A 14,270-nucleotide genomic window follows, 5' to 3' on the forward strand; every position below is an offset into this window, starting at 1 on the left:
AACATTAATCCTCTGAAATGTCATTAAATCAAGTATCTGTGGGCATTGTGTCATACGCTGTTCTCTGTGTGGGATATCAATACAGGATCAGCGACTGGAGTGAATCCTGTGTGTGTTTATGGATCAATCTTTCACTCACACCACGAGTGAAATCGAGTGTCAATAATCTGTGTCGTCTCATTGAGGGAAAAGTAACGTGAAAAAGTTTTTTTTCTTTTTTTAAAGAACGAGAAACAGGATGTGCTTGGACAGCGCGGCACTGAACGAAACCACGTCGCCTTTGTTTATTGATGATATGCTCGACTGCTTTTCCACTGTTGCACAATCCAGGTTTAAAAACACACTCATGTTGCAGACTCTGCTCACTTACAGTACGACAAAGAATGAATGAATGAATTCTGGAGCATTTAAAAAGAAAAAAAAACAAAAAACAACCCCGGGGAATTTCTAAGCACGGTACATAAATATGAGTGATTTCACATGCACAAAGAGATCCAATGATGAGATTCTTTTTCTTTCTTTCTTTCTTTTTTGCTACTTTTCTTTAAAGGCCGGTGCTGATAGGAGCAAGGTAGGAGGGGCCAAAGCAGAATAAACAGTTTTACAGTACAGTACTTGGTTTCCATCATATCACCAAAGGGAGGGGAGGAGAAGCAGGGCTGATACTCTGAGACACAGAAGTACATGGAGAGGATTTATTTATTGATTCATTCCTGAACCTGCAGCAGAGACTCAGAACTGAGGGCCCACCCCCATGATTCTGTTCCAGCTGTGCACTCTCATCTGGACTAGTGACAATAAAGAGAGGTGAAATGTAGTCCGTCAGACTCGGAGAAGACGTCCCCGCGGTCCAAAGACGACGACGAGACTGAGTTATTACAATACAGGAGCGGTAGAGGGAGAGAAACTGTGGGAGCGTCAGGTGGCCAGCCACATGTTTACACATCTGTGTGTTTTTCTTCTTCTTCTTCTTTTCTCTTTAAGTTAAAATGTCTTTTCTTTTCTTTGTTTCCTTGCGTCACACTATAGTTTACATACTGTACAATACCCACTGAACTGCTACTGTGTCTCCTTCAAACAAGGACAGAAGAGAACAGAGGCTTTCTTACAATAACATTCAATACTTATATGGGAGCGCACGCACGCACACACACACACACACACACACACTCACACGCACGCACGCACAAGTTAATGCTTCACAACACAGTCGCATAATGTACAAGGAACTTCATTATTTAAAAAACAAAAACAAAATTCATATCGGAACTTATTCAGCTATATTACAAATAAAAACATCATGAGTCCTTCATGGGTCCTCTCCTGCTGTTGAAAACACACACGGAGAGAGGAATAAAATATCCTAACAACACATACATGTATGTACAGTGGCATGGGTGGCTTCAAAATAACATCGTCCTTCTACGTTACGTTTCAGGAGAGACAGCAACAAGACGGACAGCGCGAGGGAGGAAGGGGGAGCCGTGGGGGTCGTGGACGTCAGATTGAAGTGGCATCGGAGGGACTGAGTGGTCAATTTCAAAAAACAAGAAACAAAAAGTGCCAAGATAAAGTGAATTCAAGTAATGTGTGCTCTATACACAGGACGGGGGGAGGCAGGAGGGGAGGCAGGGCAGGAGGGGGGGGGGGGGGGGGGTTTGAGTCCTTTGGCTCCAAAATGGCCACTACTGGCTCTTTCGGTGTTCGGTCAGGCTTGTCGACGAATCCGCGGGCGCTTCTCCGCGCGCCGCTTTGGAGAGGAAGTCCGTCCACTTGGCCTGAAGTTCTGCGTCCTGGGCACTCAAGAGCAACGTCTGCTGCGCGTGACTGAGCCGCAGCGTGTGTTTCACCTCCGACTTGTCTGCTGCTGACGGCGGAACTGCGCTCACCTCGAAACCAGGGAGAGGCACCGCCCGCGCCCCCTTCAAGTCCTAGAAAAAAAGGTCAAATATGTCAATCAGAAGGCGTGTAGTGGCACTAACAAAACTTCATTAATAATGTTATGTATGGAAAGGACAGATGTTTGTTTAAAACAATAATAAATAAATAAATATTAATATAAACACATTTTTGTGCTCTAGGTGTATTAACGTAACTTTTTTTGAAGGTGCAGCTAAGGATTTTAATCTCTAAAGTTAGGTCTTCTTCAACAGAAAATGGTGATAAATTAAGCTCCAATTTAGAAGATTAAATAACACAACAGTTCAGTAGGTGCCTGTTTGGTAGATGACATCTATGAATTCCTGCAAATCTCGAGGCCTTACTGTACAAAGGAACTTTATTCTACGTTAACGTTCAGCTTTTGTTGTCTCTTCACTTGCATGAGAGACAGTCCTCTCTCCCCTTCCCCCCCCTCTTTCTTTCTGTATAATCAGGAAAATACTCATCCAACTCACATTAATCCTAATCTTTGGAATGGCAGCTTTTCTGCACTGGGATTGGGATAATAGTCATGGAAATGAAACCCCGCGGAGGCTTTAACAGCCCGACATCCCCGTCTGTGCCATCCACTGTGATATGAATGACATGACAGCCTCTCTCCGAACGCTCTCCGTGATTGCTTTGATTTATTTATTTTTCCGTGTAAACCACTTATTTGCATCTCACTGAGGCGGATGTAATAGTACAAACAGAGCCAGGATTTAGAAGAAGGATTTACAGTAAAAAAAAAACTGCAAACTCAAAGCCCAGTCGCACAAAAGGAGCAAGCTTTCACTCACTGACACGGACAGTGGCTACACCTGAGGTCACATTCAGGACAGGTAAATCCTCCTGGCCCCAATCTACTGCGGACAGACAACCTGGCACAGGCAGATTTGAACAGATCTGTCTCTCACACACACACACACACACACACTCTGCTGTTGTACAGTTCAGATGTCCTGGAGTAAACGTGTGTGTGTGTGTGTGTGTGTACACAGGAAGGATGCAGCAGAGACACAAGAGACAGTGAAAATACACTGGTTGTGTAGCCGTGCTCAGGAACTTGTGCATAAAGTCTTTCTAGTTTTGTTGTTGGCAATGCTGGAGCAAAACAAAATATACGACTATTATTATGTCTGTGATCTTTGGCATTTTTGAAGGCAATGATGTGATTGAAAGTTGGTCTGATATATGAACAAGCTTCCGGTGATTTAAACCCTTTGGACGCTTCTCTGTTTTCTATTATGAAACAGTCCAGACAAATAAAAGTTGTTACCAATTACATTAATGAGGGTTCCACACCAGGTTTTTGTCCTGCTATTGTGTCAAGTGTAAGAAGAGGTCGGAATCAATACTTGAAATGTGCATTTAGGAGCTGTTTTTTGTCTAATAATCTTCATTTTTGTCAGATTTCTTACACGTTTTCTGATTTTATTCTCATAAATAGATGAGACATAATCATACATGGTCATTAGAGAACTGCTCAAAGTATGGAAACGGCTGTATTTTGCTTGACAGTGTGTCTGTGTGTGTGTGTGTGTGTGTTTAACTCTTACTTGTCCACTGCTCTGTAAGTAAAGCACCAACGGCTCAGCCTTGGTGACAGCGGCCCACATCTTGGTCCAGCTCTTGCCCTTCTCCTGCACTTGTAGGTGGCCACACAGTAAACAGCTCTCTGCCGTTAAAGACGCCTGTCTCTGAAAATAAGGACAAAAAAACACAAACATTATATACTTGTACATGTATCTAAAAACACAGCTGTTAAGACTGGAGTTAATTACGGAAAATATATTAGATATTTTCCCACATTGTTTAAAATGAAATCAATAATATGATTAGAATTTAAATCAGTGTCATTGAAAACCACCTTGATCATATCTTGAAGATTTAAATGTGATGAGATTTTCTGTCTGTGGTTCAAGGTTACATAACAATATAAGTCTGGACTTGTCCAAGCTTCTGCCGCCATCTGCTCCGTGGCCCACAGCTCCCCCTTGTGGCCCCTGATCTCACTGCAGATCAGATCTTCCCCTTTGCTTGTGGATTTATTAGACTAGACTCTATAAACCAAATTGGAATCACACATAAACATATGACATATGGACAGAATGTCCGTGTAAGCGAGACGGAGGACGGTGTAGGGACACTGTCCCAGACACCTGAAGCTGCCAGACTGCAGAGTCAGCACACGACTGCTCGTCCATAAGCTCCTAAGATCTCATTATCATATTAGTCTACATGGATGAAATGGACGAGTTGATGTTTAAGTGTGAGTGTGCGCAGGTGACTGAAGCGTCATGGGCCAACTCTGGAATCTCTTCTTTGAAAAATATGACTATATGACTAAAAACTATTGTGAAAACTGAAAAAAATAATAAAAAAAAAAAAATATATATATATATATATATATATATATGTATATATACAGTGCTGAACAAATGTATTAGCCAAAAATTATTTTTTCCATCTTTCTGTGATGGTTAATACACCAGTATGCAGAAGCTCTTTAACCAAAATGATATTATAAATGCTAAAATATGATTATTATTGTTATCCATGAGTTTTCAAATGATCTGTTTTACAAAATTATTTGACTAAGATGTCAAATCATACTTATTTACTTGCATTCCTGAAGAGACCAATTAGTTTTAGTGCTTGAATGTTATGCTTTTGATTAATTTCTGACTTCTCAGAGAGGAAGACCAGTGAGCCGACTCAAATTTGGGTATAAAAAGGTGAATTCAGTTTGTTATTTGCCAAATAAATAACTAACATTTTTAGTTTTAAACAAGTTTTTGAAAGATTTCCTAAATATTTCTGTTTTCTTTTTTTTTTTTTTTTTCAACCACAGCGATAAAAACTGATTTAAAGGCCCAGTGCGTAACAATTAGTGACATCTAAACTGTGGATTGCAACAAACAGAAGACTCCTCTGCACAGCCCCTCCCCTTCCCGAGAGCCTCAGGAAACTATGGTGGCCTTTGCGTTCCAAAAAGGCTGTAATTCAAAGCGTGAAACACATGCTCTGACCCTGGCCTAAAGTACTGCACATATAAAAGGCTTCTTCTAAGGATGCACCACTTATTTTAATGACATAACCCTCCCAAATGTTACACACTGCAGCTTTAATGTAATGTCTGATCATTGTTCGTGTTGTGTGTGTGTGTGTGGATTCTTTCTGCTGCCCTCAGAGTCGTCTGGCTGCTATAAACTCTGGACTACCATGTGTGTTTGTGTCTCACCTCGGCTGCAGGTTTCCTCTTCTGCTCCCCCACGCCGAGATTCTCCAGACTGAGGCTGGCTTCGAAACACTCCGGGCACACTCGACTCGTTTTGTTGTCGAGGGTCTTTGAACACTTGGCACAGATGGCCTGCAGACGGACACGCGGAGAAAAGAGAGATGAAAACAAACACACGGCGCTGAGGAGCTGCTTTGTTGTCGACATTTTAATTGTCTGGAAGAAGATTTCCAGTTTCCTGCGCTCTGTGCTCACCGCTCCACAGGACTTGCAGTGATGTTTGCGTTTGGTGAAATTGAAGGTCTCGTTGCAGCCTTTACACGTCTGCTTCTCTTTGTCTTTTTTCCTGGAACTTTTCTGGAAAACAACAAAAAATAAAAGGGTCATGTGCCGGTTCATTTTAAACAGAATTATTGTCTAATCTGATATTTATTATGACGTGTGCTGCTGACCTCATGCCCAGGTCACCCTTGGAAAAGACATTTCAATCTCAATGGGATTTTAACCCTTAGTTAACCCTTAGTGCTCATGAGCACCCATGGTAAATTGCTACAACTCCTTATATGGACATCCTGGGGAGGTGTGTTTATAGGTCACATGGATCTTATGTGTTGTTGAGTCAAAGTTATGATTCATTTTATATCACATTTTTAGTAGTGATATAAAGAAGCCATAATTGTGCAGTTTCTATTTGTTTATCAAACTTTGAACTGTGACATATTTCCAAATTTCACAATTCTGTTAGATTTTAAACATTTTTAGTTTTTTTTTTCAGATTGCTTATAGGTTGTGCTGAAAAAAAAAAGATATAAGACACTATATTGCACATTCCTGTAGCCTATGTACATACTGTATGTTTAAACATAGAGCATTTCGGCCGCTGTTTTCCATGACTATGTTCTAAGGGTTAAATAAAGGTTAAATAAAAAAATAAAAAAATAAATAAATAAAAGAAGGGATGTCTGAAGACACACTGTCCTCCGAAAGATAACTAAAGAGGAGATCAGATCACACAGCAGAGTGAGCCGTCATTGACTGTTATTGCTGATACGATGTAGAACAGAGCGTGAAATTCATCTACTTTTTGTACAAATAACACGAGGAGGGCGCTCTGTGGCTTTTCAGTGAGAAAACATTGTTCTTATTTATGGGAGCAGACGATCCGTAGCCATCGTCTAAACCCAGCATTGTTTTTGTCTCCATAATCGTTCAGCCTGGGTTCACTGAGGAAAACAAGCATCACACATACTAACAGCTCTTGTTTTTATGGATTATATACAGAAAAAATTATGTTTGAGCAATGTTTTTAATTATATCCACAGTGTTAATTGAGAAATCCAGTCAGCCAAAGACTGGAACTAACAACTTAACTAAATTAAGTAATTTTTTTTAACCTTTAGAATACTAAAGTTTTCCATTACTATGTTTAATTATACAGAGGCTATAAGGATGTGCAATATAGAGTGTCTTAAATCCTTTTTTTCAGCACAACCTAGAGGCAATCTGATGAAACATTTATTTCATTTTCACCAACTATATAAACACGCCTGAGCAAAAAATACTCAAAATGTTTAAAATTGGATTGAATTTGCGAAAGTTGGAAACACGTCAGAGTTCAAAGTTCACTTGGCTCGCTTTTGTGACTTCTGCACAATTATTGCTGCTTTATATCACTAGTAAGAATGCGATATAAAATGAATCATAACTTTGACTGAACAACACTTAAGAAAAGAAAAAACATTTTTTAAAGCCTGAATATGTGACCTATAAACACACACCCCCAGGACATCCATATAAGGAGTTGTGTATTATTCCCACGACAGTGCACCTGTGGCACTAAGGGTTAAAAATATTTACAGTCATAGACGTGTTTTATATCCTTGTGTAAATATTAATTTTTAATTTCCTCACAAAGAAAATGCTCTTCTTTCCTCCCTCTGCAACACTAACCCTATCATTTATGTTAAATACAATTCTAATCTATTTGGATTATAAAAGAATAAATGAATAATGCAAATGTGAGTTACACAGTAGAGTCCGTCTGAACAAGTAGAAATATCTAATTACATACATTTTAAATAAAAACAGAAGTAAATTCACCTTTATTAAATTAACCCCTAAAACGATTTGCCCAAAGGGGGAAAAAGCACCAGATGGAGCAGGCAATCACTGCAGAGTGTCAGACTCTCAAGAGGCTTCAGGTTTAAGGTCATGACACTGATTTTTCTAATTAGTTTAGTGAAACACTGTGTGTGTGTGTGCAATAAAAAAAGGAGCATTATATAGCAAAGGGACCTGAAGGTGACACCTGCTTTATTACATAATCATGGGTTCAAATGTTGCATCATTGCACTATAATCACAGTGAACACATGTTCTTTTATATTTAGATGGACACGAGAAAGAGAACTTAAAGATATGACATAAAATGAACATGTGTAACAACATTCCTACATGTACGTGAAACACGACAAAAAGTCGCCCGATGAAAGCTGATTAGCTTTCAATTTCCTAAGCCCCTCCCACTTCCAATACACTCCACTTCTAATACAATAAAATTTAAACCAGGGGCTTCAAACTCAAGTGACCTGGGGGCCACTGAGTGTCTAGTTTGGACAGTGGGGGCCGGGCAAGTGATAAACCAGTCCATGTTTATGAGAAAAATAATAATAAATAAAAATATAAAATAATATATAAATGATGATATTTCACATAATTTCAAAATAAAAGTGTTTGATACACTGAAAGATAAAAATTCCACTATCATATAAATGTTTTTATGATGCAAAATAAATCTATTACTACAAAACCCTACACAGAAATAACTCATTGTAATTTGTTATTAAGTGTGTGGTCACATGAAATTGATGGGGGGGGGGGGGGGGGGGGTGAGTTTGAGACCTCTGCTTTAAAACCATCTGTGATATTGAAGTAGGTTGATGAAAACCACTAACAATTGTCAAAATTGTGGTTTTGAAAGCAAAAAATTACAGCAGTAAAAGCAACAGCGACAATCATAAGATAAAAAGCAACAAGAAAAGCCAATCTAAAAATGTCATAATTTCAGCCTACGTCGTTATATAACATGACTCATTCTTACTCTGGGATTTAGAGAAAGAAAATGAAGCCACATGAGAATAAGAGAACATAATCTTACCCTTTCATGCAGTCTTTCACCATCCGAGTCCATGGTTGAGCTCCAGGGACCCTGAGAACCAGAACCAGAACCAACAAAGACATTAGATTGTATGTCCCAGCCTTCTCCTGCAGTCCCACTCTGTGACACTAGGTGTCAGTGTAGACCAGCTAAATCTCTCTCTCTGTGTCCTCTGGCTAGTGTCATGTTTCTTGGCTCGTGTCCAGCTCAGTGAGCCCAAAGTGGGTCAAAGCAGATCCATAAGACTTTTTTTGTATATACTTTGACTCGGGCTTTCCCCCTATTAGGTCATGAGAAGCTTCTGGAAGCGGAGACTCGCAGACGCGACGTGAGCCTCTTAATGTGTGTTTTGTGTGCATGTTGCTGCCACATCCATAGATGGTGAGTTACTGATGCAGACAAAGAGCAGACTATGACAAGGAAACACGCAGTACTACGAGTCTGCACTGATTCACTGGGATGACCCAGTTAATCAACTGATCAATAAAGTGAATGGTGTTAGTTATGGAGCGGGCGACTGACCGGTGAGTCAGGGAGATGGTCATCTTCTCGGGAGAAGGAGCTGTTGTAGGCCTTGTTGAACGTTTCGCTGTTCTGTTTGTGCCTCTCGATGGTGGCCAGGATCACCTGTGAGTCACAAGAGACAAACAAAGTATTATTGATCAGCAACATTTGCTTTTTAACCCTTAAGAGTTCCTTAAAAAAAACTTACTAATTTGTTCCTAATGGCAGAAAATGCCACCTTCCCAAAAACTGCTGTACAAATTTATATTTATTTATTTATATTTATATATATTAATATTTTTTCACTTAAAATGAGTCAATCCTTTAAAGCTACTTAAGCCTGAAATATATCACATTTTAATAATATTTCTGAGATTTTAACCCTTTAAAGGCCAGTATGTTTACACATCTCCACTGTTTTATTATTAAATGAATAATAATTTCCAGAAAATACATTTCAAGGATAATTTAATTGTAATACAGTGTCCGATTTTGTTTAAAAACTGACTAATTTGTTCCTAGCGGCAGAAAATGTCACCTTCCCAAAAACTGCTGTAAAAATATTTAATCTTTGTTCTACATTTTTCTAAAACTGAATATCCTCTGGCAAATTTGAGCAATATTTATTCAACACAGACAAACACAAACAAAGCTTGACAATAAAAACGGAAAGGCACAAAATGTCCCTCGGAACTCTAAAGGATTAAGTATTTTATTTTTTGCTATGCTTTTTATTAGATTAGATTAGAAGTGTGGAGTAAATGTGTTTCTCAGTTTGAAATAAAACAAGACTGATGTAATAATAAGATAAATAAAAAGAGGAGGAAGCTGCCTGTTCTTTTTTGTTGCTGGAAATCAATGACATCATAGCACTTAAAGCATTATTGCTTGAGGCTAGTGTGAGGGTCACACTTTATAGTGGGTCACAATATGGATTTGGTGATATATCGTCGCTCCTTCCTCGTGCAATATGATAATCAATACGCCGGGGCAAATATTGATATTTTAATTAGTAAATGAAGGCGCTCTAAAGTAAACAGTCTCTACCAGTTTCACTCGACGGGCGTCACTACTTCATGTTTCCTCGGAAACTTGGGCAGAAGTTACTTGGCCAAAGAAGAGAGTGTTTACAGTGGGATAATGGCGGAGAAAGCTACTTTAAGAGACGTTCAATACATAGACTTTATACACTTTGTTCTCTATGTTGTGAATAAATAGAGAAATTCTGCTACTTTTAACTTTTCTCAAAGCCGTTTTGTTTTGTTTTTATTTAATCAATACATTGAACATAGAATTGTTGTATCGTGATATTATTGGTATCGTGATTCCCACTCCTATTGATCCACAGAGAGCTGCTACGCACCTTGGCTGTTAATATCACATTTACCACCTAAACACTTAACCAGCCATGTCAAATACATATGTCGTCTGTGCTTAGTGAGGTATAAACGTGATGTATTAGGGTTTACAGATCACATGTTGGCTTTTATTTCTCTGATATCTGACGCAGTTGCAAGTATCGGGTGATAGTAATTATCGGATCAGCCCATCCCCAAGTAAAAAAAAGATTTCGTTCTATCAGCTCACATTCTTCCCTCAGCTATTCTAAAAGCTTCCATTATTTATTCCAGCTTGCTCTCTAAGTCTCACATGCAGACACAAAACATAGGAAAAAAAAAAAGGGTCCCAAGCCTGCAGCAATAAACCCACCCAATTTTCCAGCTCGGAAAAATGTCTTTAAAAAGCTTTTCTCTGCTCTAATGTGCTAAATTGACAATAACGAGGGGTTTTATTTGCAACCGTAATTCCCAAACACGCTGAATGAGAGTCGGGACAAACATTTTCGCTAATTCTTTTCTCTAATAAACCCGAAAAATGCACGAGAGACAGACTGTGTGTGGGAGCATGTGTGTGTGTGTGTTTGCTCCTTGCCTGAATCCAATCTTCCTTCTCTTCAGCTGTCCTGTGGAGCACAGAAGATAAGATTGTTTTGTCCATCACAGTGAAAGACTTTAAAATAGACATTTAACCCACGCGAGGAATATTTCATTAAAAAAACCCACCTGAGTGACATCGGTGCAGCCCTCTAATTGTTGAGCAATAAAAAAGCTGTGTTTGTGCAGTTTACTGACAGCAGCAGGCAATTGGCAGCAGCTAACATGAGCTAAATGTGTTCAGTTAACTACGTTATTAACCCCAAAAGACTGACGTGTCAAATGGTGAGCAGCAACGCAGCGTTATTTCAGAATAACGTGATGGCTTCGTTACCTCGCCTGCAGCTCCAGTGATCGCTGCTTGCCGATGATGGCGAAGGAATGAGGAAGGTTCTGCTTCACGTTCTCCTGCACCTGAGGACGACACACAGGGAATTTCATTTCCACACACACACACAGACGGACGTTAGAGATGTTTGAGATGAAGTGACGCAGGACTCGTACGTACCTCCATGCCAGCGATGTCTATCCGCTCTCTGACGCTGAACTTCTGCCCCATCAGTCTGAGCTTAGGCACGCAGTAGAGCACCATGTTGTTGAACTACGTCAGACATGGAAAATATGCAGATAATAATGTGGTTAGATACAGGCGTCCTGATTATTTTAATTTCTAATGTACCTTCAAGGTACATTTTCAAACTTTTCCAGCACATTAATCACATTAAAACATGTTTTTATGCTTTAAAACAACAAAATTGTGTTTTGTTATCGCAGAATTTTATGATATTAAATGTAACTTTTGCCATTTTATTGACTACAACTGATAGACTGCTTGTTAAATTATCGAAACAGCCAATCACACAGGCATGTAGACACGGTAAAGAAGGTCTGCTGAAGTTCAAACCAAACTGAATGGAGAGGAAAGTTGATTTTAGTGACTTTGAACATGGATTTACTGAGATTTTCACACACAACCATCTCTAGGGTTTACAGGGACTGGTCCGAAAAAGAGAAAATGAGGAGAAAATGCTTTGTTGATGCCAGAGGTCAGAGGAGAATGACCAGAGTAACTTAAGTAGCTCCTCGTTAGGCAGAAGGAAGACAGACGCAGGAGACAACTCAAGGAGACAGCCTGTACCTTGTCTCTGTTTGTTTGCCATCTTGAATTATTCCTATTCATTTCTCGTCATTAAATACTGACCAGGTAGAGGTATCGGTCTTGTGCTGTTCCGTTTTTGGCCGACATCTTCTTAATATGTCCTTCTTTGATGAGCTCATTGGCCGGATTAACGATATCTTCTTCTCCACCGAGGCGCTCGTAAACCTCCAGCAGCTTGTTCATCTTCTCCTGCACAGAGAAGCCGAACAGGACGATGAGAGAAGGAAAAGACAACAGGAAGTCAAAAGACAACAGGAAGTGCACACCGAACACCACCAGGGGGAGTTGTTCTTTTAGCTCACATTCACTCATGGCTTCCCCAGTGAGGCACAGTGCAGGTTTTATATTTCACGATTTTGCCTCATAAATCAAACTTATTACGGACGTAAGATAGATAACATCATGGTGAGACAGAGGATGAAGACGAGGAGCATGAGTTTCAGAGAAAGTCAGTCTGCAGGCTGTGAAAACTCGAGGCAGGAAACAGCGACTTCCTGTCTGTACAAATTCAACAAGTTCACTCCCCAGACAGACACTTGCAATGTCGCTGACTGACAGTAAAAGCATCAGCAGCTCTTTGATAAACAAACAGTGTTGATACTAATGAGCCTCTGCTGACCCATGCACTATTTTTTTATTTTTTCCAAAACTCATTAAATGCGAGTGTCTAACGGCTCCATTTACATTTTAAAAGAACCATTTAATCGCAGGTTTTTGACCAGTGGGAGTTTTTTAAAGCTCTGATGAGCTTCAGTGGGAACACAAGACCTGGATAAACAAAGCTTATTTGTTTTTCACCTGCTTCATTTTAGGCAGCTGTGCAAATTATTTCCAGCACAATGCTATATATACACACTTTATTTTCATTTTATTAGCACCTCGCTGTTGAGTTTGATATACACAACAAACACAGGTTAATCCAAGTGTATATATTATACATATATAAATATATCATATATATTTGTATGAAATAAATAAATAAAAATAAATGATTAAATATAGGTATTCCCTTGAGGAGTTCAAACAAAAATAACGATTAAATGGATATTTCATTTGCAGTTTGTGTATTTTGATCTTGTGGTTCATTTTTGTTGTGTATTGTTTGATAATATTGACACAAATCTAAATCCAGAGGTGTCTTCATCGTTTGACCTTTTGACCTTCAACCATCAGCTGTAGTCTAAGTATTCCCTCGAGGTGATCCTGAGATTTTACATAGACAAATTTGAGGCAACAGCGACCTTGAACTTTGATCATCAGTCTAATCCGTTCACTCTCGAGTCCAACTGAACCATTTTGTGTTGGAACAACAGATTAGATTAAAATGAATTATTTTTCTATTAATACCAGGAAGTGAGATTGACAAAAGTTTAAGTTAATGTGAAAATTGGGACTCTTATTTTGAAAGCGGTTATTCCTAGGAACAAACACGCATTCTTTGTACGCATGAGCGGTAGAAAGAAGAAGGATCAGAGAAGCATGGATGAACACAGTTTTCTGACCTCGCCTGCGCTTGTGTTTAATGGAAATAAGCTGAAGATGTTTTATTGAAATTCACGGACTTGCACGCGTCCATTACTTTCCAAAAGTGCTTCAGAAATGACACAGATACTGGACCTGCTGCCATAACATCATAACATCTGCACTAAATTAAAAAGACAATTCCCTCCCGACACAGAAGCAAAGTCTTCTGTGTCGGGAAGACACTCTCACTTGCTCCTTCTCCACCAACTCACAAAGCTGGCAACCACCTCGACCTCATCTTCACCAGAAACTGCTCCACCTCCGACCTCACGGTAACTCCACTTCATGTCTCTGATCATTTCTTCATTTCCTACTCTCTCCCACTCTGCCAATCTGAGGATCTCATCTTATCAGATACTGCACTTGTCCGTCGCAACATTCGCTCTCTCTCTCCCTCCTCTCTCTCCTCAACTGTTCTATCAGCACTTCCTTCAGCTGACTCCTTCTCCCTCATGCATCCCAACTCTGCCACTGACACATTCATCTGTACTCTGTCCTCCTCTCTTGACTCTCTCTGTCCTCTTACTTCACGGCGGGTTCGTAAGTCCTCCCCAGCCCCGTGGTTGTCGGACTCAGTGCGTACTGAGAGAGCCACGATACGGGCAGCAGAAAGGAAATGGAGGAAATCAAAACTCCCTGACGACCTGCGTTCCTATCACTCTCTTCTCTCCACCCTCACTGCCTCTATCTCTGCAGCCAAACAATCTTTCTATCAGACTAAAATTCAATCCTCTTTCTCTAACCCCAAAAAACTTTTCTCGATCTTCTCTAACCTCCTTGACCCCCCTACCCTCCCTCCTCCCTCCTCCCTTCTACCAATTCACTTTGTCAA

At 39.8% G+C, this 14,270-nt stretch overlaps 1 protein-coding gene across 1 annotated transcript in view; it reads right to left on the reverse strand.

Annotated features, from left to right (window-relative positions):
• Positions 1 to 241: 241 nt before the first annotated feature.
• fgd (faciogenital dysplasia) overlaps positions 242 to 14,270 on the reverse strand; it is a 73,379-nt gene continuing 59,350 nt past the window's right edge. Inside the window, 10 exon segments of the mRNA XM_058642914.1 lie at positions 242 to 1,931; positions 3,480 to 3,620; positions 5,165 to 5,293; positions 5,417 to 5,518; positions 8,318 to 8,368; positions 8,840 to 8,944; positions 10,754 to 10,784; positions 11,090 to 11,169; positions 11,264 to 11,356; positions 11,957 to 12,103. Coding sequence (XP_058498897.1) covers positions 1,686 to 1,931; positions 3,480 to 3,620; positions 5,165 to 5,293; positions 5,417 to 5,518; positions 8,318 to 8,368; positions 8,840 to 8,944; positions 10,754 to 10,784; positions 11,090 to 11,169; positions 11,264 to 11,356; positions 11,957 to 12,103 — 1,125 coding nt within the window. The 3' untranslated portion in view covers positions 242 to 1,685.

Source organism: Solea solea, chromosome 11 (genome assembly GCF_958295425.1).
Source record: "Solea solea chromosome 11, fSolSol10.1, whole genome shotgun sequence".
In the NCBI taxonomy this organism is placed as follows: Eukaryota; Metazoa; Chordata; class Actinopteri; order Pleuronectiformes; family Soleidae; genus Solea; species Solea solea.